This window comes from Tachyglossus aculeatus, chromosome X5 (assembly GCF_015852505.1).
Source record: "Tachyglossus aculeatus isolate mTacAcu1 chromosome X5, mTacAcu1.pri, whole genome shotgun sequence".
NCBI classification, from domain to species: domain Eukaryota; kingdom Metazoa; phylum Chordata; class Mammalia; order Monotremata; family Tachyglossidae; genus Tachyglossus; species Tachyglossus aculeatus.
In genome coordinates this window covers 11,006,297-11,032,891 of record NC_052097.1, presented here as the reverse complement: position 1 = coordinate 11,032,891, position 26,595 = coordinate 11,006,297, and the positions used below count along the sequence as shown (strand labels likewise).

The following is a 26,595-nucleotide window of genomic DNA, read 5'->3' as shown; positions in this document are numbered from 1 at the left end:
TCTCCTCCAAAATCGTGTCTTCTCCGTCTAATTTGAGTCGAAAAGAAGCGTTAACCTCGAACCCCCAAATTTGCAGGGCGTTTTGTAGGGAAGAAATGCTGAGGCGCCACTTGGCTATCTGTGGTTACCCGTGTCACTATAATTAAAATAATAAAGATTGAGTAGGTTGCCTATAAATAGAAGAACCTTTTTAGTCAGTCATCTGCCTTTTAAAGTAGTGTCATAGTTCCATGCTGAGTCCTCTTTCAACAGATTTAATGAAAATCAGCAGGATGTTGCCTCAGCGCGTATTGGATTCTGCTATCATCCTCATGTGTTCCGTGGTGAGGGAGATTAAAATAGCATCTAATAAACTGGTATTAACTGTTTGCCATTCCTCATTTGAGGCGGAAAGCGACGCAAGCCTTTGACAACCATTCTTCCTTCTCTGGAGGACGGGCCCCCGCTTCCCCGCTCACAGTGAGGGTTCTTGGGAACCAGGAATGGCTAAGTAGCAGTTTTGTAGCTTTATTCCCTATTCATTATGAATGTCAGTAAAAGTCGCTTTGAGGCATTCGGAGCAGGAAGTAATGATTTGATTTGCAGCCTACTGTGAAAATTTATTAATCTGAAGGGATCTCTGCGAAAAACCTCTTTGATGAGCTCAAGAATAACATACGCCTTTATCCGGGCTATTATTCATTGATCTCCGTGGATACGAGGGAGGCAAGGGTGATATTTTAAGTCCAAAAAAAGTTTTCCTGTTTTTCTGAACTTGAAGATGAATTCCCTTTGAAGAGATTTCATTTTTTTTCCTCTTGAATTTCCTCATTATATTTGAAGATGAATAATCAAAGGGTTTTAATTGGTACTGGTTGTGCCACCTCTCAAGTCTCCGATGGAATATTAGACGGGATTTTACCTCACTCGCTCTTTTTTCATCCTTTTATTGATTCAGTTTTTTTTTACTTGTTTTGACCACTGTCTCTTAAAATCTTTTTGAAACGTGGAAGCAGCAAATGCACTGTCCAAGTCTGGTTGTCTCCTGGGACCTTCCTTCTGTGGCAACCTCCAGATTGTAAATTCGCCCTCTAGACTTTAAGTTCGTTGTGGGCAGGGAATGCATCCGCTGTATTATTGTTGATGCCTGTCTGTGTGTTTTGTTTTGTTGTCTGTCTCCCCACTTCTAGACTGTGAATCTGTCGTTGGGTAGGGATTGTCTCTATTTCATCAATCGTATTTATTGAGCGCTTACTGTGTGCACAGCACTGTACTAAGCGCTTGGGAAGTACAAATTGGCAACATATAGAGACAGTCCCTACCCAACAGTGGGCTCAGTGTGGGAAGGCCTCCTGGAGGAGGTGAGCTCTCAGTAGGGCCTTGAAGGGAGGAAGAGAGGGAGGGCCTGCCAGGCCAGGGGGATGACGTGGGCCGGGGGTCGATGGCGGGACAGGCGAGAACGAGGTACGGGGAGGACATTAGCGGCAGAGGAGCGGAGGGTGCGGGCTGGGATGGACAAGGAGAGAAGGGAGGTGAGGTAGGAGGGGGCCAGGGGATGGACAGCCTTGAAGCCCAGGGTGAGGAGTTTCTGCCTCATCGTTTATCTCATCGTATTTAATAATAATAATGATGGTATCTGTTAAGCGCTTACTATGTGCAAAGCACTGTTCTAAGCGCTGATAATAACGATTCATTCATTCAATCGTATTTATTGAGCACTTACTGTGTGCAGAGCACTGTACGAAGCACCTGGGAAGTCCAAGTTGGCAACATATAGAGACGGTCCCTACCCAACAGTGGGCTCACAGTCTAGCAGTAGGCTCATGGTCTAGAAGACTAATAATAATAATGATGGTATTTGTTAAGCGCTTACTATGTGCAAAGCACTGTTCTAAGCGCTGGGGGGATACATGGTGATGAGGTTGTCCCACGTGGGGCTCACGGTCTTAATCCCCATTTTACAGATGAGGGAACTGAGGCCCAGAGAAGTGAAGTGACTTGCCCAAAGTCCCACAGCTGACAAGTGGCAGAGCTGGGATTTGAACCCATGACTTCCAACTTGTACTTCCCAAGCGCTTAGTACAGTGCTCTGCACACAGTAAGCGCTCAGTAAATACAATTGATTGATTGATTCTGACTCCAAAGCCCAGGCTCTTTCCACTGAGCCACACTGCTTCTCTACATGTCTCCCAACCCCATGGCATGGCTTAATGGCAAAACCCCGTGCTTGGGAGTCAGAGGACGTGGGTTCTAATCCCACCTCCGCAACCTGTCTGCTGTATGACCGTGGGCATGTTGGGAGAGCAAAATGATTTCACTTCCTCTTAAATAGGTACCACTTTAAACAGAAATGGCTTAATTGTCAAAGAGCAATAATAAAGCAGATCAAAGGCGAGCCAAACCTGCCCATCTGAATGGTTCACTGGATTATGAGCTTTTTCCCTTTCCCTTCAATCAACGGGGGAGTGCAAAACTTTTACGCGGTAAACATTTGTCAGGAATTCCCAACATGAAGCCAAAATGCGTGATTACATCTGTTTTTCATATTCAGCCTTAGAGCACACACTTAGACGTCTTTTCTTCCACTGATGTTCGGATGATTTAATTAGCTCCGTCCCACTAATGCGTTCATGGGAAAATAGGTTCTGTGATTAGATGGCGTGCACGGTCTTATAATTATTCTAACGGTTTGCCACAGTGCGGTAGATGAACTGTTAACCGGTTTCATTTGTAGGGTAGGTTTTCTGATATTTCTGCTCACTGGAATCTAGCGTCCAGGCCTGCTTTCTGAACTTCTTTTGCAATCGATGGGTTTAGTGCTTGTTTCTCTTTCTGATTGAGAAAGTAGCCTCCCACCACACACGTAACGATAATGATAACAAGTATGTGCTAAGCACTGGGATAGATGTAATACAATCAGGCCAGAGTCAGTCCCTGTTCCACAGGGGGCTTACGGTCTGTGACGAAGGAAGAGAGGTATTTAATCCCTGTTTCACAGCAATGAAGAAGCTGAGGCATAGAGAAGTTAAGCGACTTGCCTGAGGTCACACAGCAGACAGCGTGGCTTAGTGGAAAGAGGCCGGGCTTGGGAGTCGGAGGTCGTGCGTTCTAATCCTGCCTCTGCCACTTGTCAGTTGTGTGACTTTAAGCAAGTCCCTTCTCTGTGCCTCAGTTACCTCATCTTAAAATGGTAATAAAGCCTGTGAGCCCCACGTGGGGCAAGGTGATTACCTTGTATCTACCCCAGCGCATAGAACAGTGCTTGGCATGTAGTAAGTGCTTAACAAATACCATCATCATCATCATTATTATTATGTGGTAGGGTCCAGATTTGAACCAGTTCCACTCACCTCCAGGTCCCTGGCCTTTCCACTAAGACACACTGCTCTCTTTTAAATTGGGTGATGGTGATGATGGCATTTGTTAATAATAATAATAATGATGGCATTTGTTAAGTGCTTTCTATGTGCAAAGCACTGTTCTAAGCAATGGGGGGGAACACAAGGTGATCAGGTTGTCCAATGTGGGGCTCACAGTCTTGATCCCCATTTTACAGATGAGGGAACTGAGGCCCAGAGAAGTGAAGTGACTTCATTCATTCATTCATTCATTCATATTTATTGAGTGCTTACTGTGTGCAGAGTGTGCAGAGTCTTTTAGACTGTGAGCCCACTGTTGGGTAGGGACTGTCTCTATATGTTGCCAACTTGTACTTCCCAAGTGCTTAGTACAGTGCTCTGCACACCGTAAGCGCTCAATAAATACGATTGATGATGATGCAGAGCACTGTACTAAGCGCTTGGGAAGTCCAAGTCGGCAACATATAGTGACGGTCCCTACCCAACAGCGGGCTCACAGTCTAGAAGGGGGAGACAGACAACAAAACAAAACATATTAATAAAATAAATAGAATAAATATGTACAAGTAAAATAAATAGAGTAATAAATCTGTACAAACATATATACAGGTGCTGTGGGGAGGGGAAGGAGGTAAGGCGGGGGGATGAGGAGGGGGAGAGGAAGGAGGGGGCTGAGTGTGGGAAGGCCTCCTGGAGGAGGTGAGCTCTCAGTAGGGCTTTGAAGGGAGGAAGAGAGCTAGCTTGGTGGAGGGAGGGTTGCCCAGAGTCACCCAGCTGACAATAAGCGCTCAATAAATACCATTGAATAAATGAATTACTCTATTTTATTTGTACATATTTATTCTATTTATTTTATTTTGTTAATATGTTTTGTTCTCTGTCTCCCCCTTCTAGACTGTGAGCCCGCTGTTGGGTAGGGACCGTCTCTATATGTTGCCAACTTGTACTTCCCAAGGGCATAGTACAGTGCTCTGCACACAGTAAGCGCTCAATAAATACGATTGAATGAATGAATGACTCTATTTTACTTGTACATATTTATTCTATTTCTTTTATTTTGTTAATATGTTTTGTTTCGTTCTCTGTCTCCCCCTTCTAGACTGTGAGCCCACAGTTGGGTAGGGACCGTCTCTAGATGTTGCCAACTTGTACTTCCCAAGCGCTTAGTACAGTGCTCTGCACACAGTAAGCGCTCAATAAATACGATTGAATGAATGAATTACTCTATTTTATTTGCACATATTTATTCTATTTGTTTTATTTTGTTAATATGTTTTGTTTTGTTGTCTGTTTCCCCCTTCTAGACTGTGAGCCCGCTGTTGGGTAGGGACTGTCTCTACATGTTGCCAACTTGTACTTCCCAAGCGCTTAGTACAGTGCTCTGCACACAGTAAGTGCTCAATAAATACGATTGAATGAATGAATTACTCTATTTTATTTGTACATATTTATTCTATTTTGTTAATATGTTTTGTTGTCTGTCTCCCCCTTCTAGACTGTGAGCCCGCTGTTGGGTAGGGGCTGTCTCTAGATGTTGCCAACTTGGACTTCCCAAGCGCTTAGTACAGTGCTCTGCACACAGTAAGCGCTCAATAAATACGATTGAATGAATGAATGAATTACTCTATTTTATTTGCACATATTTATTCTATTTGTTTTATTTTGTTAATATGTTTTGTTTTGTTGTCTGTCTCCCCCTTCTAGACTGTGAGCCCGCTGTTGGGTAGGGACCGTCTCTACATGTTGCCAACTTGTACTTTCCAAGCGCTTAGTACAGTGCTCTGCACACAGTAAGTGCTCAATAAATACGATTGAATGAATGAATTACTCTATTTTATTTGTACATATTTATTCTATTTTGTTAATATGTTTTGTTGTCTGTCTCCCCCTTCTAGACTGTGAGCCCGCTGTTGGGTAGGGGCTGTCTCTAGATGTTGCCAACTTGGACTTCCCAAGCGCTTAGTACAGTGCTCTGCACACAGTAAGCGCTCAATAAATACGATTGATTGCAATGTGGGAGCTGGCTGTAGGGGGAGAGGAAAAGGATCGCTTACTGTGTTCCAACCACCGGACTAAGCAGGGGATAGATTCAAGCCGGTCAGGTTGGACACAGTCCACGTCCCATGTGGGGCTCACAGTCTTAGAGAAGCAGCGTGGCTCAGCGGAAAGAGCCCGGGCTTTGGAGTCAGAAGTCATGGGTTCAAATCCCGGCTCCACCAATTGCCAGCTGTGTGACTTTGGGCAAGTCATTTCACTTCTCTGGGCCTCAGTTCCCTCATCTGTAAAATGGGAATGAAGACTGTGAGCCCCCCGTGGGACAACCTGATCACCTTGTAACCTCCCCAGCGCTTAGAACAGTGCTTTGCACGTAGTAAGCGCTTAATAAATGCCATTATTATTATCATTAATCCTCATTTTACATGCAAGGTAACCGAGACCCAGAGCGATTAAGTGACTTGTCCAAGGTCACGCAGCAGAGCCAGAATTAGAGCCACTAGGCCACGCTGCTTCCCACGAGCGCTGCCGATTGCGTGCCCTAATGCCAGTGGTCAAAAGTTTCTTCCTCCATTGGAAGGCAAGCCCAAACTAATTAACTTTAGAGGTCACACAGTCTTAAAAAAAAAAAAAAGACGACAGCTTTATTCCTCTTCTAAATTATCCCTGTGGCCTTCATTTCCGAAAATATTTTGCTTCCTTATTATCCAAAGCAGAATGTAGTGATCAATTTTCACGGGACTTCCTGGCTGTTGTTAATTGAGGAAAGTATTTTACTCCCGCTCTTGGGCTCTGTAACCGATTTTCCTGGCCCTGCAGCAGCAAAAAATAGGGGCAGAATGCCAAGGGGGATCTCCAGCTGAACGGCCCAAAGGGAAATGGAGAGTCTGAGATTATAATGAAATGCACGTGGCTCCGCCATTCCCCTGCTGCGTCACCTTGGGCAAGTCACTGTACTTGCGTGGCGCAGTGGAAAGAACCCGAGCTTTGGAGTCAGAGGTCATGGGTTCAAATTCCGGCTCCACCAATTGTCAGCTGTGTGACTTTGGACAAGTCACTTCACTTCTCTGTGCCAAGGAGTTGAGGGGGATAAAAATAGAAATAAAATCTGCACTCTGTATCAGTTCTTACTATTTTAAACTGGAGAATATTTGTATCTTTTCTTAAATTAAAATTTTATTTAGTGACTCACAGAATTGATTTTATTCCCCAGCCTGAGCCTTTGAAACTCTAAATAGCTTGGAGTCCTATTGGATTTTTCACCGGGTTTGGCAGATTTTTCTTGGTGAAACTTGCCAAGAAAGTGGTATTTTTTTTAACTTTTCTGACATCATCTGCCTAATGAAGACAATGAAGCAAATTAAATTATGGGTAGTCAAAGAGGAATTTTCAGGATTAAAATTATGCAGAAAGGCATTCAGTATTTTTCCTAATCATGAATTGTATCACAGAGTCACCCGCCGAAGGAAATCAATTGGCTTTCTAGACCAATTTCTGCATTGCCTATATTCCCAGGAAACTGATTCCCAGAATAAGTATCTGAAGTACCATCTATAAACAGGAGAATTCAGATGGAGTTTGGAGGGAATTTGGCCTCTCCCAAGTTGGAGAAGGCATGTTACAGAATCTCCCCAGGGTAAAATGGGAAATCTAATTCCCCAGACTGATAGAGAAACAAAAAAGCTTGCAATAATTTCAGTCCTGTTGGTTCTCCTAGGAAGTAACAGCATCAAGAATGTTATTTTCATAGATGAAGGGCTAGAAGACATTTAGCAAATCGGTACAATTCAAATCGAGGCAATATACCCCGTTCGGTCCGCTTGTAGATATTCCAAGTTAGGTTTGATCTTCATATTTTTGAATTGCACTGTAGGTCGTAGCATCTTATCTTTGCTCTGAGTTTGTTGGCTCATTTGCTTCATAAATCCAGTTCAATTAAAGCACTATTCACATTTTATTTGATTTGTTTTCATTTCTGAACCATTTCGGGCCATTTTATTAGATCTTCAGAAGGGAATAATTACATTATGCGTTCGATGTAAAATTGCTACTTGAAAAAAGGACAAGTAGTGAAAATGAACAGTTGTCGTATTCAGGGGGAAATGGATGAGTTGCCTGCTTAGAAATGAGAGACTTGCTGAACAGAACTCTCCAAGACAGTTTCTCTTTAAGGCATTCCTAGTTTTCTGCTTAATACCAGTTCCTTTCAGAGCAGTAAAATTTGAAATCTGTCTTTGTTTAGAAAATCTTCATATTAAGTCGCCCAAGAAATTGGCACGAGCAGATCAGACCTAAGTGGATTTATTCTTTGTCCATTCAGCTCCATTTCCTGTCACTTCCCTTAGTACATCTCCTCAGAAGTGTCATAAAGGGATGGATTTCGTATTAACCCTGAAGACTAGACTAATTAAAGTGCTTTTTTTTCTTTTACTAGTAGGAGCTGCCATTTCTTTTTTTACTAGGTACAGAAAGTTGCTCTGTGCATAATTGGCGCCCTGATAAGTTTCATGGATGGACCGACTTTTAGGGTATAATTCAGTGAGGATCGTCGAGGCTGTAAGCTCGTTGTGGGCAGGAATGTGTTTACGTCTATCGACGCTGCTGTATTGCGCTCTAAGTGCTTAGTACAGTGTTCTGCACACTGTAAGCGCTCAATAAATACCGTAGATTGACTGTTAATGTAAAGGCTGATACACCTGTCGAGCTGTCTCCATTTTGCAGATGAGGGAACTGAGTCCCGAGGTCATACAGCAAAATGAGGGAGGCAGGATTAGAACTCGGGTCCCCTCGCTCCCAAACCCAGGCTTTTTCCGCAAGTCTTCACTCTTTTAGGGTGAAGTGCCAAGGCGCCTCACACTTTTCTCCATTTTATTTTTTCTGTCTCTCAATATGAACTCTTCTCAGCAACACATGCATCCCGTGACTCAGAAATTAGACTGTTGCTAGCATAAGGGGACGAGAATCCATGCATATAATAGGCATATTGTTTGGTTCGAATGCAGATTTATATTGTCCCTTGAGCATCTAAAACATAACGCGCTCTTTTGATTTCCTCATCAATGAAAAGTGATGGAGCATAGTTATGGCCTGCATGTTTTATGATGCCTAAGAACATCATTAAATAATGACATATTCACTTATTAACTGGAGCTAACAACATTTTAACTAGGCGAGTGCTGAGAATGCAGAAATTATAATTAAGTGCAGGTACTGAGTTATAAACGCTTCTGTTATTTATGTTGCTAATCTAAAAAGGTCTTAATAGGAATCATTTTTTCCTCCCTCTCTAAATGAAAAGGGGAGTGTGCAATGTGAAAAAGATTTTGCATCCCTTTACATTTCATTAACAAAATCAAATATAGTTTTAGATTTTAAGACTGCTGCCAATCCAGGGGCAAAGCAGGGAAGTTGAAGTATGATATGCCTTCCCATTGTCTTATTATAGCTGCGCTGCAATTTTAAAGCGCGATTATTTATCATCTTTTCATTTGTCAAAACAAAAGCCTAGGTTTTAATGGCTCAGGTAACAAATGATCCACATGCAAGCTCTTTATTTTGCTGTCAAGTCATCCCATTTCCCAAAAAATCGTTGGATGAATATTGTAGCGTACGAGACCTCTCCTCAGCCTCACAGCACTTACGTCCACATCCGTAACTTATTTATACTAATGTCTGTCTCCCCTTCTAGATTGTAAGCTCTCTGTGGGCAAGGAATGTGGCTGCCGACTTTGCTATAGTGTTGTAGTGTAATAATAATAATGTTGGTATTTGTTAAGCGCTTACTATGCGCAAAGCACTGTTCCAAGCGCTGGGGAGGATACAAGGTGATCACGTTGTCCCACGTGGGGCTCGCAGTCTTAATCCCCATTTTACAGATGAGGTAACTGAGGCACAGAGAAGTTAAGTGACTTGCCCAAAGTCACACAACTGACAGTTGGCTGAGCCGGGATTTGAACCCATGACCTCCAACTCCAAAGCCTGGGCTCTTTCAACTGAGCCATGCTGCTTCTCAGCATGGGATTGTACAATCCCAAATGCTTAGTTATAGGGCTCTGCACACAGTGAGCATTCAATAAATAAGATGACTGATCAATTAATAATAATTGTGGCATTAAGCATAAGCTAGTTGTGGGCAGGGAAATGTCTATCAACTCCATAGCACCATACTCTCCCAAACACTTAGTAATAATAATAATGGGATTTATTAAGCGCTTACTATGTGCAAAACACTGTTCTAAGCGCTGGGGAAGTTCCAGGGTGATCAGGTTGTCCCACGGGGGGCTCAGAGTCTTAATCCTCTCCTCAGCCCCACAGCACTTGCGTCCATATCTGTAACTTATTTATTTTAATGTCTGTCCCCCCCTTCTAGATTGTAAGCTCTCTGTGAGCAAGGAATGTGTCTGCCAACTCTGCTATAGTGTTGTATTGTAATAATAATAATAATGTTAATCATGCCATTATTATATTATTTGTTAAGCACTTACTATGCGCAAAGCACTGTTCTAAGCGCTGGGGAAGATACAAGGTGATCAGGTTGTCCCACATGGGGCTCACAGTCTTAATCCCCATTTTACAGATGAGGGAACTGAGGCACAGAAAAGTTAAATGACTTGTCCAAAATCACACAGCTGCCAATTGGCGGAGCCGGGATTTGAACCCATGACTTCTGACTCCAAAGTCCGGGCTCTTTCCACTGAGCCACACTGCTTCTCTCAGAGTAAGCACTCAATAAATGCCATTTATTGATTGCTTACTATACGTCAAGCACCATACTAAGTGCTGAGGTAGATATAAATGATTTAGGCCCCACAAGGAAAAAGAAGAAATTGAATCCCCATTTTGCAGGTGAAGGAACTGAGGCCCAGAGAAGTTAAGCGGCTTGCCCAAGGTCACACAGCACATAAGTGGCAGAGCGGGATTCAAATTCTCCCGTGCCTTTGCTCTTTCCACTTGGCCATGCTGTTTCCCTAAGCTTTGAGCTATTAAATTCTTAGGGTGAACTCGATAGCATCAGTAGTCTAGGATGCTGGCCATTTCGAAACAAAGATGGTTTCCCTGAGAAGATATCATCGTTATCAACCTTATTATGATCATTATTACATTTACGAAGAGCTTTCATTATACCGACTGTTGAAGAGATTCAGCGAAATCAATGAAAATACCATCCCCGACCTTCAAAAGGCTTCTCTAACTCATTGTGGAAGTTTAAAATTCAGCAAGGAGGAAATAGGATGTAGAGTACAAACAGCGCTTAGAACAGTGCTTGGCACATAGTAAGAACTTTACAAATACCATCATTATTATTATTATTAAATAGGGACCCCGGAATTTAGGATTAATATTAAATTAACTTCCCCTGGTCTTTGTTCATCATGAAAATATGAAAATCACCAGCACTGAATCAAGTATCCCAGTGTCCCATGCAATAACCCTGATATCATAGCAATGTTTTCTTTTCATTTCAAAATTCATTTCATATTGCTGTCTTGTAAGAAACCTAACGATTTATAATTAATGATGGATTTCTTCTAAAGTCTCAGCTCCGATTCCGGTTTGGCTTCTCACTCAGAGACAATATCAGAATTGTCCCAAATGGGAGTTAGATTGTGATTTTTTTTTTCCCCTTAAAAATGCATCTGATGTTTGCGTTCACATTGTGCTGCTGCTGATGCAACAGATGAGCCCTGTTGATTATTATAACCACAGAATCAATCAATCAATGGTATTTATTGAGGACTTACTCTGTGCAGGGCACTGTACTAAGCGCTTGAGAGACTACAGTATCACAGAGTTGGTAGGCATGGTCCCTACCCACAAGGAGCTCATAGTCTAAAGGGGAAAGACCGACATTAATTTGTATAAACAAATTACAAATATGGACATAAGCGCCGTGGGGATGAGGGATGGGGTGCAAATTGAAGTGCAAGGGTGACAGAAGGAAGTGGGAGAAGCGGAAAAGAGGTTTAGGGAAGGCCTCTTGGAGGAGATGTGATTTTAATAAGGTTTTGAAGGTGGGGAGTGTGGTCGTCTGGGTATGGCGAAGGAGAGAGTTCACAGAACACATAGAATGTGCATTATTGAAGTAAAGAAATATAAGTGGATCTAAGATATGAGAAATTTTAAGCCATCATGCCTACTGATTCCATTCACATAGAAAGCATTCATTCAATCTCATTTATTGAGCACTTACTGTGTACTAAGCGCCTGACAATCCACTTATTCTTGATGTTCAAAGTGTTTTTATCATTCTTATTAATTATGCCCATCAACCAATTGTATTATTGTGTGGAGAGCACTATACTAAGTGCTTGGGAGAGTTCAGTACAACAGAATTGACACATTCTATGCCCACAGAGAGCTTACTAGAGTGAGACAGGCATTAATATCAAATAAGTTACATGTATTTGTATATGCATATACACATTTATGCATGTATACATATGCATATATAAATGTGTATATATATATATAGAAAGAGAGAGAGAAGCAGCGTGGCTCAGTGGAAAGAGAACGGGCTTTGGATTCAGAGGTCATGGGTTCAAATCCCGGCTCTGCCAATTGTCAGCTGTGTGACTTTGGGCAAGTCACTTAACTTCTCTGAGCCTCAGTTACCTCATCTGTAAAATGGGGATTAAGGCTGTTAGCCCCTCATGGGACAACCTGATCACCTTGTAACCTCCCCAGCACTTAGAACAGTGCTTTGCACATAGTAAGCAGTTAATAAATGCCATTATTATTATTATTATTATATAACTGCTGTAGGGCTAAGGGAAAGCTGAATAAAGGAAACAAATCAGGGTGACACAGAAGGAATTGGGAAAAGAGGAAATGGGATGTTAGAGAAGGCTTCTTGAAGGAGATGTGTTTCCAATAAGGCTTTGAAGGAGGGAAAAGTAATTATCTGTTGGATTTGAAGAGGAAGGGCATTTCAGACCAGAGGCAGGACATGTTGATGGAGAGATAGATGAGATCAGGTGTAAGTGAGTAGGTTAGTATTAGAGGAGCGAAATTTGTGGGCTGGGTTCTAGTAGCAGAGGTGTGAAGTGAGGTAGAAGGGGGCAAGGTGACTGATTTAAAGCCGACGGAGAGGAGTTTCTGTTTGATGCATAGGTGGATTGGCAATCATTGGAGGTTCCTGAGGAGTGGGGAAATATGGACGTAATTTTTTTGTCTTTAGAAAATTGATCCAGGCAGCAGAGTGAAGTGTGGAGTGGGGAGAGACAGGAGGCAGGGAGGCCAACAAGGAAGTTGATACAGTAATCAAGGTGGGATAGGATAAACGCTTGGATTAATGTGGTAGCAGTTTGGATGGAGAGGAGACGGTCAATTTTAGCATTGTTGTGAGGTTAAACCAGCAGGATTTATTGTTAGATTGAATAGGTGCGATGAATGAAAGAGATAGGGAGTCCAGCTTATCGTTGAGATTTCAGGCTTGTGAGACAGAAAGGATGGTGGTGCCATCCACAGTGACGGGAAGATCAAGGGGAGGACAGGGTTTGGGGGGAAGAAGGGATTGGAGAGGGGCAGGGGAGATTTTAGGGAGCTCACGCCTGACGGCTTCAATTTTCTCAATGAAGTGCCCAGGTCGTGTGGGGCAAGAGATGGGGGAGATGGGAAGACAGGGGATTTTAGGAGGGAGTTAAATGTCTGGAGCAACTGACAAAGGCAGCGCCAATAAAGAGGGAGAAATAAGTTTGCCGGACAGATTAAAGCAGGCAAGGTTGAACTTGAGGTGGATGAGGTTGGCCTGATATCTAGATTTCCACCAGCGGTGCTCTGCGGCTCGTTAACAAGAGTAAAGCAGGTGGATGGCAGAGGTGACCCAGGGAATTGGGTTAGTGGTACAAGATTGACAAAAGGATAGGGGTGTGAGTGAGAGGGGGAGGTATTGGAGGCGTCATTTTGGCCGTCGGGAAGGCTAAAAAGGGCACGGTGATTTGAGAAAATCGGACGGGGTCGAAAGATTGGAGGTCTCTGTGTGGGGAACAGGGCAATCTGTGGAGAGGAGGTGTGTGGGTGACAAGGCAGGTTGTGGTCAGAGGGATTTCAGAGATGTTGCGGGTAGAGATGTGGAGTGACTAGAGATGAGGAGATCGAATGTGTGTCCGCGTTGGTGAGTGGGCGAGATGGGGTGGAGCAGGAGGTCAGTGGAAGTGAGGTAAAGAAAACGGACAGCGGAAGGGTCATCAGTAATATATATGTGGATGCTGACGGCCCCAAGGATCAGTGAAGGCATGGAGAAAGAGAGAAGAATATGAGGGAAGGGATCCACAGGAATTTGATATTTTTTCTGGTTATCATTTTTTTTTTCATTACATAAAAACCCAGTGGGGTGGGAGAAGCAGAAAGGTGGGACCCAAGATATTCGATTTGAGCAGAAGCCATGGGGCTCTGGCAGTGTCCTGTGAGTTTTTGCTCCTTGGGATTTAATAATACTTACGGTACTTGTTAGGCATTTCCTTTGTGCCAAGCACTGTTCTAAGCGCTGGGGTAGATACAAGATAATCAGGTTGGACAACCCCTGTCCCCCATGGGGCTTGTAGTCTTAATCCTCATTTTACAGATGGGGTAACTGAGGCCCAGAGAATAATAATAATAATAATAATGGCATTTATTAAGCGCTTACTATGTGCAAAGCGCTGTTCTAAGTGCTGGGGAGGTTACAAGGTGATCAGGTTGTCCCACGGGGGGCTCACAGTCTTAATCCCCATTTTACAGATGAGGGAACTGAGGCACAGAGAATAATAATAATCATAATGGCATTTATTAAGCACTTACTATGTGCAAAGCACTGTTCTAAGCGCTGGGGAGGTTACAGGGTGATCAGGTTGTCCCACGGGGGGCTCACAGCCTTAATCCCCATTTTACAGATGAGGGAACTGAGGCACAGAGAAGCTAAGTGACTGGCCCAAAGTCACACAGCTGACAAGCGGCGGAGCCGGGATTTGAACCCCCGACCTCTGACTCCAAAGCCCGGGCTGTTTCCAAGAAGTGAAGTGACTTGCTCAAGGTCACACAGCAGACATGTGGCAGAGCTGGGATTAGAGCCCACGATCTTTGGACACCCGGGCCCGAGCGCTAGCCATTATGCCATGCTGCTTCTCTTTGTGTTCTGCCATTTCTAGAATTTAATTGCAAGGTAGACTCGAGAGTCCTAATGATGAGGTGCTTTTCAACTTTGAGGCATAAATCATCCGTGGATCACTTCCTTGAGCAGCCCGCCATCTCTCTGACCTACCTTTGGCAGTCCACTTCGCATCCCCAGTGAGCTCATTCCCATTTCTCCGTTTCTTGGCTGGGAAATCTCTTTCCATCTTTCTCCGGTATTCCCTTTTCCCACGCCTCCCAGCAAGAACAGGATTGGCTGGCTCCTTCTCTTCTCATCCAGGAACATGGATTCGGAATGGGAAGCGCCTGAATTTCATATCTTCTCCAAAATGAAAAGTCTGAAAATCATGAGACAGCGACAGTATTTTTTGCTGTTCAGCTTAGAAAACCGGGACACCGGTTGGAGGAATTCTATCATTTCCTTTGATATATTAGGCCGCGGATCCCCAGTGACTAGGATGGCGACATTTAAAAATTGTGCCATAAATAATGCAAAGGACAATTTAGTTTAATCCTATAAAATACATGAAAAAGTTTTAAAATAAGTTTCGGCATGACATTTCCTCAATAATGTTAATGAATGACCGAGGCCTCTATAAAGCACCTCATCTTTTCATGTCTAATAAAGATATTTGTAAAATTACATTATATTCAGTCCATAATTGAGTTACAATTCCATGTCAGCCTTTCTGCATTTGGCCATTTGAAACAGATTTTGAAAACTGCATGGACTGAGATTAGATTTTAAAATGTCTGGCATTGAAGAATGTTTTCCTTTTAAGTAGCAATCGCATTTCCTATGAACTGTGGAGTTCATCTAGATATGAGGAACTATTTGAAACAAACAAACCATTAAGTACCAAGCAACTATCTGACACAATAATGAGTGACCCAGTAATCATATGGCGAACAAAATAAAAGTGTAATACGAAAGGCTGGTGTTCATTCAGTGCTGTTCTGTCTGTAACCAGAGAAAATATTTGAAATGTTTAGAAAAGGTCCCAAAAGGGGGAAAAATGTCTGTCAGCTTCTCTTATAAAGATTCATTTCATTCATTCAATTGTATTGAGCGCTTACTGTGTGCAGAGCACTGTACTAAGCGCTTGGGAAGTACAAGTTGGCAACATATAGAGACGATCCCTACCCAATAAGGGGCTCACAGTCTAGAAGGGGGAGACAGACAACAAAACCAAACCTGTGGACGAGTGTCAAGTCGTCAGAACAAATAGAATTAAAGCTAAATGTACATCCTTAACAAAATAAATAGAATAGTAAATATGTACAAGAGAATAGTAAATATGTACAAGATGTCTTAATTTGGTACAATTTTATTTGAAGGCATAAAGCAGGGAAGGGAAGGTTTAAAAGATTAATTTATAAGTTCAATCATGTTTCCTAAGCATTTACTGTGTGCAAATCGCTGTACTAAGCACTTGGGATGCTACAGTTTTTTTCTTTTCTTTTTTCTAATGGCATTTATTAAGTGCTTACTACGTGCAAAGCACTGTTCTAAGATATTGTGATTCACCAAATATCTTTTCATATGACTTTCCCAATGAACTTAATATTGTTTCTGCATCTCAATAAATGCAAACGGTGACAGTCGAGGCAATTTATTGCCATGTCTTTTCCCCCTGTAGGCTGAAATGTTTTTTAAAAAATTATATTTAAGAGTTTACTATGTGTCAAGCACTTTTCTAAGCGTTGGAATCGATACAAGTTAATCAGGCAGGGCACAGTCCCTGCCCCACGTGGGGCTCCCAGCCTAAGTAGGAGGAAGAACAGGTATTGAATCCCCATTTTGCAGTTGAGGAAACTGAGGCAGAGAGAAGTGAAGTGCCTTGCCTAAGGTCAGAAAGAGGCAAGTGGGGAAGGCAGGATTAGAACCCAGGTCATCTTCATCCACTAGGCCATTCTGCCTTTTGAGGGCAAGTTTCGCATCTACCTGCTCTATCTTACTGTACTCTCCCAAGCGCTTAGTACAGTGCTTCTGTGCGCAGTAAGCACTCAGTAGATACCACTGATTTGAACAGTCGATTCCCTCTTCTACATCTCTCTGCATTCTGCTTGCTTCCTCTTATGACTCGTTCATTCAGTCATATTTATTGAGCACTTAGACGCGGTCTGTATGGGGTCGCAGAACAATCAGAAAGGAGGTGAGTCTCCATTTTCCATCTCCCTTTTATTCATTCATTCAATCGTATTTATTGAGCGCTTACTGTGTGCAGAGCACTGTACTAAGCGCTTGGGAAGTACAAGTCGGCAAAATGTAGAGACGGTCCCCACCCAGAAACGGGCTCACGGTCCAGAAAGGGGAGACAGACAACAAAACAAAGCAAGTAGACAGGTGTCAACACTGTCAGAATAAATAGAATTATTGCTATATGTACATCATTAATAAAATAGAGTAGTAAATATGTACAAGATATATAGAGTAGTATATATGCACAAATATATATATATATACTAGTGCAGTGGGGAGGAGGAGGGGGAAGGGTGGAGGGAGGGTGGTGATGGGGAAGGAGAAGCAGCGTGGCTCAGTGAAAAGAGCACGGGCTTTGGAGTCAGAGGTCATGGGTTCGAATCCTGACTCCACCACATGACGGCTGTGTGATCTTGGGCAAGTCACTTAACTTCTCTGAGCCTCAGTTACCTCATCTGTAAAATGGGGATTGACTTTGAGCCCCACGTGGGACAACCTGATCATCTTGTAACCTCCCCAGTGCTTAGAACAGTGCTTTGCACATAGTGCTTAAATTCCATTATTATTATTATTATTCCTGGCTCGTCTCCATTCTCGATTTCTTGTTCAGACTTCCAGCCACCTCCGCTTTCCAGCTCTCCCTCTCTGGAATGATAAAGTTTATTCTTTTCTCAGAGAAGGCCTCCATTGAGGGTAATAATAGTAATAATGATGGTATTTGTTAAGCGCTTACTATGTGCCAAGCACTGTTCTAAGCACTCGGGAGGTTACAAGGTGATCAGGTTGTCCCACAAGGGGCTCACAGTCTTAATCCCCATTTTACAGATGAGGGAACTGAGGCCAAGAGAAGTGAAGCGACTTGCCCAAAGTCACCCAGCTGACAATTGGCGGAGCTGAGATTTGAACCCACAACCTCTGACTCCAAAGCCCGGGCTCTTTCCACTGAGCCATGCTGCTTCTCATCCAGGCCCTTTTATCCTTCTAGACTGTGAGCCCGCTGTTGGGTAGGGACTGTTCTGTACGTTGCCAACTTGTACTTCCCAAGAGCTTAGTACAGTAAGCGCTCAATAAATACGATTGAATGAATGAATGATTGGATCCTGCTCATTTTTATACCAAATCTTCCTCATCTTTCCATGTATTTCTCTCCAAAACTGAGAATTTTTCCCCCCGAATTGGCTTGAGGGATGCCAATTAAAACTGTAACGATCGGCAATAACCTTTTTTCCTCGGAAGAGATTTTCTGCCCTAGGTGGTATTTGCATTTGCTGGAGGAGCAGGATTATATAGGCCATTTTTGATTGTGCGCTCCAATTTCTATCTGCTGAGCTACACTGTTCTTCTATCGCACTCTGAACGAAAGCGGTCATGAGAACATCTAGTTGTAAAATTTTAAGTCAACTTTTGACAGCAGAAGGAGGGAAATGAATTTCACAGTACGAGCTGCTTTCGACTACTTATCAGAAAGTCAGTTTGATTAGCGCAGCAGAAGTTGAGTGAAGCCAAATTTTGATCGCTTCTCTTGTTGTCTGTAGTAGTCTGTTTTTTTGGGGGGGTTCTTGTTAAGTGCTTACTACATCCCAGGCTGGGGTAGATATAAATTAACCAGGCTGGACACAGTCCGCATCCCGTGGTCTTAATCCCCGTTTTACGGATGAGGGAACCGAGGCACAGAGAAGTGAAGCGACTAGCCCCAAGTCACACAGCTGACAATTGGCAGAGCCAGGATTAGAACTCAGGTCCTTCAGACCTCCAGACCCATTTTCTAACCACAAAGCCACACTGCTTCTCTGCTGCTGCTTTGTTCTGGATAACGGCAGCCCTCTGCCTATATTAATTGGCAGATACGCGGGGTTGGATCACCTGCGATGTTTGCAGATTTCCTTTAATCAAAGTTTCCTGCGCACTCAGGCCAACTTCACGCTATTTATGACCTTAGACATTTTGCCGTATCCCTGCGATGGAGAGCTGTGATTGAAGACGTCTTAACTCATCTCCCTGTAATGACAATCCGCATTAAAGGAAGTTCAGACTCGCTTCCATAAAGGTCCCGGGAGTGGCTGATTTGGGGAGTAAAATTCCAAGCACAACAATCAAGTGGGCCTGAAATCATCCTAATGGAGGGAATAAATTAGCAGGCAACCTGATTAGATTCAGGGACTAAATCATAGCCAGCCCTCGCTGCTTTTCAGTGTAAGGTAGGAGAAATCCAGCTCACATCTACTGTAAACTATAGACAATGCAGTGTTTTCGTATTAAACAATCATTTTGGGGATGATAATGGAAGAATCAGTAGTTTCCAAGCACAGAACGGGTAGGAGAGTTTCCTGGAAAAGAGATTTATTCCCTTTCATGTTTCTGAGTTTTATTTGGATTTTTGATGGTATTCCTTCATTCATTCATTCAGTCGTTTTTATTGAGCGCTTACTGTGTGCAGAGCACTGTACTAAGCGCTTGGGAAGTACAACACTGGTCAAGTGTTTACTCTGTGCGGGGCACTGAACTAAGCTCGGGGGTAAATAGAAGCTAATCAAATTGGGCACGTGGGGCCCGCAGTCTTAATCCCCATTTTACAGAGAAGTAACTGAGGCACAGAGAAGGTTAACCAAGGTTAGGCAGCAGTACTATCAATTGATTAGTTTACAGACTAGAGGATGAGTTTACAAAAGTCCCGAGTTCATTCAATCGTATTTATTGAGTGCTTACTGTGTGCAGAGTACTGGACTAAACTCTTGGAGGGGGGAAGAATAGGTGTCCAGGTTCAGGAAGGAGCATATCCCAAGGGACGCCAACCCCAAGGAGGGAAACATTGGGGTTTCAGGGTTGAGGTGTCCCAGGAAAGAATAATCAGTTACAGTATTTGTTAAGCTCTTACTATGTGCCAGGCACTAGTAAGAGCTTAACAAATACTGTAATTATTATTATTATTATTATGTGCCAGGCACTGCCTCTCCCCCTCGTCCCCATCTCCATCCCCCCCATCTTACCGCCTTCCCTTCCCCACAGCACCTGTACATATGTATATATGTTTGTACATATTTATTGCTCTATTTATTTATTTATTTTGCTTGTACACATCTATTCTATTATTTTATTTTGTTAGTATGTTTGGTTTTGTTCTCTGTCTCCCCCTTTTAGACTGTGAGCCCACTGTTGGGTAGGGACTGTCTCTGTGTGTTGCCAATTTGTACTTCCCAAGCGCTTAGTGCAGTGCTCTGCACATAGTAAGCGCACAATAAATACGACTGATTGATTGATTGATTGACCGCTGGCTCCCGTGCTCTCTCCATTTAAGCACGCTGCTTCTCTGCAGTTTACCTGTGTTTTGAGAAATTTAAACAGCATACGGATTATGGGCTGCTACATTTATTCTTCAAAATAGCCCCCCATAAGGGCATTTTGGATTGAAACCAGATAAAAACCCTGCAGTCACTGCCTTACCATCCTTCGTTCGCAAACGCTGAAGACCCTCGCTGGTATTTGAAAAAGCCCAAATCGGTTGGAAGGCTAAGAGCAGGAATTCTTTTCTTTTTTTAAAAAATAGTTTCACGTTGAAAAAGGAAATCCAAGCGGCGGAAAGGGTGTCTGCCCGTTCCAAAAAAAAAAATCTCTATTTCATTAAGTGTCGGGATCCATAAAAGTTACTACTGGCTCTTCAATTTGTTTTAAGATAAGGCTGCAAAGTATTTGGGGAATGGCATACCATAAACCATTTAACGGGTTGACGTTTTAAAAGCTCCCAGCATTTATTTTCAGGATACGGTGTACCGGCTGACGTGTGAAATGGTTCCAAAGCCAAGTGCTAAAGTGAAAGCTGACTGGGTGAATCTTTTAGGAACTGGGCCTTTATTAATAGGAGCTATATAGTGTGTTCTGAATATGGATCAAACAATTTTTTTTTCTGGTATTTGTTCATTCATTCATTCATTCAATCGTATTTATTGAGCGCTTACTGTGTGCAGAGCACTGTACTAAGTGCTTATTTGTTAATCAATCATATTTATTGAGCGCTTACTATGTGCAGAGCACTGTACTAAGCGCTTGGGAAGTACAAATTGGCAACATATAGAGACAGTCCCTACCCAACATTGGGCTCACAGTCTAAAAGGGGGAGACAGAGAAAAAAAAAAAAAACAAACATACTAACAAAATAAAATAAATAGAATAGATATGTACAAATTAAGCGCTTACTATGCGCCAGGCACTGTACTAAGCACTGGGATGGTTACAAGCAAATCAGGTTGGACACAGTCCCTGTCCCTCATAGGACTCACAGTCTTATTCCCCATTTTACAAATGAGGTAACTGAGGAACTGCGAAGTGAAGTGACTTGCCCAAGGTCACATGGCAGATGAGTGGCAGAGCCGGGATTAGAACCCAGGACCGTCTGACTCCCAAGTCTGTGCTCTGTCCAGCTCGCCATGCTGCTACGTCGAGCGAGTTGCTTCACAGCATGGCTCAGTGGGCTTTGGAGTCAGAGGTCACGGGTTCAAATCCCGGCTCTGCCAATTGTCAGCTGTGTGACTTTGGACAAGTCACTTCACTTCTCTGGGCCTCAGTTCCCTCATCTGTAAAATGGGGATTTAAACTGTGAGCCCCCCGTGGGACAACCTGATCACCTTGTAACCTCCCCAGCGCTTAGAACAGTGCTTTGCACATAGTAAGCACTTAATAAATGCCATCATTATTATTATTGGAAAAGTGCTTTGCTGATTTGCTAATTAGCAATTTGCTAATTGCTAATAAATGCCGCCATCATTATTATTATTGGAAAAGTGCTTTGCTAATTAGCTAATTAGCAATTTGCTAATTGCTAATAAATGCCATCATTATTATTATTATTATTATTATTAGAACAGTGCTTTGCACATAGTAAGCACTTAATAAATGCCATCATTATTACTATTATATACTTCCAGAGCTCAGAACAGTGCTTTGCACATAGTAAGCACTTAATAAATGCCATTATTAATTATTATTATTATCGAGAGGCAGCGTGGCTCAGTGGAAAGAGCCCGGGCTTTGGAGTCGGAGGTCATGGGTTCAAATCCTGGCTCCGCCAACTGTCAGCTGGGTGACTTTGGGCAGGTCACTTCACTTCTCTGTGCCTCAGTTACCTTATCTGTAAAATGGGGATTAAGACTGTGAGCCCCCCCCGTGGGACAACCTGATCATCTTGTAACCTCCGCAGTGCTTAGAACAGTGCTTTGCACATAGTACGCACTTAATAAATATCATCATTATTATTATTATATACTTCCAGAACTTAGAACAGTGCCTTGCACATAGTAAGCACTTAATAAATGCCATTATTAATTATTATTATTATTATCGAGAGCCAGCATGGCTCAATGGAAAGAGCCTGGGCTTTGGAGTCAGAGGTCATGGGTTCAAATCCCGGCTCTGCCAACTGTCAGCTGGGTGACTTTGGGCAGGTCACTTCACTTCTCATCTGTAAAATGGGGATTAAGACTGTGAGCCCCAAGTGGGACAACCTGATCACCTTGTAGCCCCCGCCAGCACTTAGAACAGTGCTTTGCACATGGTAAGTGCTTAACAAATACCACCATTATTATTATTATTCTCTGGGCCTCAGTTACCTCTTCTCTAAAATGGGGATCAAGACTGTAAGCCCCCAGAGGGACAATCCGATCACCCCATAACCTCCCCTGCACTTAGAACAGTGCTTTGCACATAGTAAGCTCTTAATAAATGCCATTATTATTATTATTATTTCTGAAAATGGATGCACACACACACACTCTAGAATGCAAGCTCGCCATCGATGGGGAATCCGTCGGCTATATTGTTATATCGTCCTCTCCCAGGAGCTTCGTACAGTGCTCTGCGCACAGTAAGCGCTCAACAAATACCATTGAGAAATTGATTTATCACGTACGTAGCTCAGAGTAATTTCTGTAGCAGTTGATACCGGCTCTACATTGGCGCTGATTAAAAATGTGAATACAGTAGCAGAGTGGTGAGAGACCCATAAATAATGAAAGGGTAAACCTTTTAGCTTAATTGGAAACTATTAAACCTAGAGCAAGCCGGCTCATTTTGTAGAATAAATAAAGTAGGTTTACAGCAGACGGCAATGAACGGGATGGTTACATCAGGAATTGGGGTTTAGTGAAATGAGTAGTGGCACCCCATATCCATGGGTATAATTAATTCAATCGTATTTATTGAGCACTTACTGTGTGCAGAGCACTGGACTAAGCGCGTGGGAAGTACAAGTTGGCAACATACAGAGATGGTCCCTTCCCAACAACGGGCTCACAGTCTCATGGCATTTTCCGGAAGATTCGGAATCCAGTCATTTTGGTATCTTGGGCAGCTCACCTCCTCCAGGAGGCCTTCCCTGACTGAGCCCCCTTTTTCCTCTCCTCCTCCCCATCTCCCCCTCCCTCCCTCCTTCCCCACCCATAGCACTTGTATATATTTGTACAGATTTATTACTCTATTTATTTGACTTGTACATATTTACCCCGGGCCTGGAATGCCCTCCCTCTGCCCATCCACCAAGCTAGCTCTCTTCCTCCCTTCAAGGCCCTACTGAGAGCTCACCTCCTCCAGGAGGCCTTCCCAGACTGAGCCCCTTCCTTCCTCTCCCCCTCGTCCCCCTCTCCATCCCCCCGCCTTACCTCCTTCCCTTCCCCACAGCTCCTGTATATATGTATATATGTTTCTACATATTTATTACTCTATTTATTTTACTTGTACATATCTATTCTATTTTATTTTGTTAGTATGTTTGGTTTTGTTCTCTGTCCCCCACTTCTAGACTGTGAGCCTGCTGTTGGGTAGGGACTGTCTCTATATGTTGCCAACTTGTACTTCCCAAGCGCTTAGTACAGTGCTCTGCACACAGTAAGCGCTCAATAAATATGATTGATGATGATGATGATGATTTACTATTCTATTTCTTTTGTTAATGATGCGCATATTAGACTGTGAGCCCGTTGTTGGGTTGGGGTTGTCTCTATTTGTTGCCGAATTGTACTTTCCAAATGCTTAGTACAGTGCTCTGCACACAGTAAGCGCTCAATAAATGCGATTGAATGAACGAATGTTCCACTGAGCCACCTGTGTATATGTATATATGTCTATACGTATTTATTACTCTATTTGTACATATTTATTCTATTTATTTTATTTTGTGAATATGTTTTGTTGTCTGTCTCCCCCTTCTAGACTGTGAGCCTGCTGTTGGGTAGGGACCGTCTCTAGATGTTGCCGACTTGTACTTCCCAAGCGCTTAGTACAGTGCTCTGCACACAGTAAGCTCTCAGTAAATGCGATTGAATGAATTAATGTTCCACTGAGCCACCTGTATATATGTATATATGTCTGTACGTATTTATTACTCTATTTTATTTGTACATATTTATTCTATTTTATTTTGTGAATATGTTTTGTTGTCTGTCTCCCCCTTCTAGACTGTGAGCCTGCTGTTGGGTAGGGACCGTCTCTAGATGTTGCTGACTTGTACTTCCCAAGTGCTTAGTACAGTGCTCCGCACACAGTAAGCGCTCAATAAATGCTATTGAATATAGCTTTAATTCTATTTGTTCTGCCGATTTTGACACCTGTCCACATGTTTTATTTTGTTGTCTGTCTCCCCCTTCTAGACTGTGAGCCCGTTGTCGGGTAGGGCCCGTCTCTATATGTGGCCGACTTGTGCTTCCCAAGCGCTTAGTCCAGTGCTCTGCACACAGTAAGCGCTCAATAAATACGATTGAATGAATGGATACCGGATTCTCCAATATTTCCATTCCACAGCTCCTCAAATCCTCCTGGATTCCCACATGCACATTTCCCCTTCATGCAAAAAAGGAAGAATCATAAATTAATGCTCGTGCTATTTTTTAGCCTCTAATCAATCATATTTATTGAGCACTTACTGTGTGCAGAGCACTGAATTAGGAGCTTGGGAGAGTTCAGTATAATAGAACTAGTGGAAATGTTCCTTGCCCATAAGGGAAGCAGCATGGCTCAGTGGAAAGAGCCCGGGCTTTGGAGTCAGAGGTCGTGGGTTCAAATTCCGGCTCCGCCACTTGTCAGCTGGGTGACTTTGGGCAAGTCGCTTCACTTCTCTGGGCCTCAGTTCCCTCATCTGTCAAATGGGGATGAAGACTGTGAGCCCCCCGTGGGACAACCTGATCACCTTGTAACCTCCCCAGCGCTTAGAACAGTGCTTTGCACATAGTAAGCGCTTAATCATCATCATCATCAATCGTATTTATTGAGCGCTTACTATGTGCAGAGCACTGTACTAAGCACTTGGGAAGTACAAATTGGCAACATATAGAGACAGTCCCTACCCAACAGTGGGCTCACAGTCCAAAAATAAATGCCATCATTATTATTATTATTGTTATAATGAGCTTGCAGTCTAGAGGTGGAGATAGACATTAATCTGTCTCAGTATGTGCCAAACACTGTACTAAGCACCGGGCTAGATTCAAAATAATCGGGTTTGGACCCAGTCCCGGCCCTATAAGGGGCTCACAGTCCAAACAGGAGTGGAAACTAGTATGAAATTCCTATAGGTGAAGAAATTCAGTCTGGAGCGCAAAGATCCAATTTAACGCCATCCTTCCTGCCCATTGTGTGCAGCCCGCTCCAGCACCGGGAAGCTACGAAGTTCAGAAATCATTTGAGAAATCGCACGGAAAACCCGTCTTCATGCCGCCTCGAACGTCTGTGGCCAGAAGAAAACACGCATCCTTCCTCAGTGGCTCTCCTCGTTATACGGCGTGTAAGCCGGGCGGCCCAGGTAAGACGGCTGGGGCTCCTTTTCCATCACATCCTGATCAAAGCGCGTTCCCTACGAATTGGAAAACGGGAAAACGCAGGGTGAGAGTTTCTCTCGGGTCAAGAAGTTTGTCTCCTTTCTAGAAAAGGTTATTCCTTCATTCAATCGTATTTATTGGGCCCTTACTGTATGCAGAGCACTGTACTAAGCGCTTGGGAAGCACAAGTTGGCAACCTATAGAGACGGTCCCTACCCAACAGCGGGCTCACATTCAAGCTACCGTAGCTATTTCACCATGAGAAAATACATCTGGGCACGCTCAGGTCAAGCGTCGTTGTTTGTTTATAGTAATAATAATAATAATGGCATTTATTAAGCGCTTACTATGTGCAAGGCACTGTTCTAAGCGCTGGGGATATACAAGTTGATCAGGTTGTCCCACGTGGGGCTCACTTCATCCCCACTTTACAGATGAGGGAACTGAGGCCCAGAGAAGTTAAGTGACTTGCCCAAAGTCACACAGCTGACAAGTGGCAGAGCCAGGATTTGAACCCGTGACCTCTGGCTCCAAAGTCCATGCTCTTTCCACTGAGCCACGCTGCTTCTCAATGGCATTTATTAAGTGCTTATTATCATCATCATCATCAGTCGTATTTATTGAGCGCTTACTGTGTGCAGAGCACTGTGTGCAAAGCACTGTTCTAAGCACTGGGGAGGTTACATGGTAATCAGGTTGTCCCACATGAGGCTCACAGTCTTCATCCCCATTTTACAAACGAGGGAACTGAGGCACAGAGAAGTGAAGTGACTCGCCCAAAGTCACGCAGCTGACAAGTGGCGGAGCCGGGATTTGAACCCGCGACCTCTGACTCCTCTGACTTGTCTGATGGTATTTGCTAAATGCTTATTATGTTTCAAGCACTGTTCTAAGCGCTGGGGTGGATACACTTAGGAAAATCCCCCTACAAGCAGCTTCTGAAGGTAATTGGGAGTAGGAAATCTCGATTCTGGATCCGGGCTTTCCCTTCACTAATTAGGAGACCTTGCGATTCTATTTATAATGGAGATAGGATTATTTGCCACCATCCAAATCTCCGAGGTGTTGGGAAGATTAATGAGGTGGCATTTGTAAGTGACTTTCAGAGTCTGTAAAACTCTGTAAAGGGAGGAGGATCGCACCGGTAAGTTAG

General features: G+C 43.3%; 1 protein-coding gene across 2 annotated transcripts in view; it reads left to right on the top strand.

Moving 5' to 3' along the window:
* STPG2 (sperm tail PG-rich repeat containing 2) overlaps nucleotides 1-26,595 on the top strand; it is a 354,184-nt gene that overhangs the window by 109,444 nt on the left and 218,145 nt on the right. The window contains exon 11 of one of the 2 annotated variants that reach the window (XM_038769335.1): nucleotides 25,267-25,426. The exons of the other annotated variant lie outside the window; for it this stretch is intronic. Coding sequence (XP_038625263.1) covers nucleotides 25,267-25,426 — 160 coding nt within the window. The remainder of the gene's footprint in view (nucleotides 1-25,266; nucleotides 25,427-26,595) is intronic. 2 annotated transcript variants of the gene reach the window in all.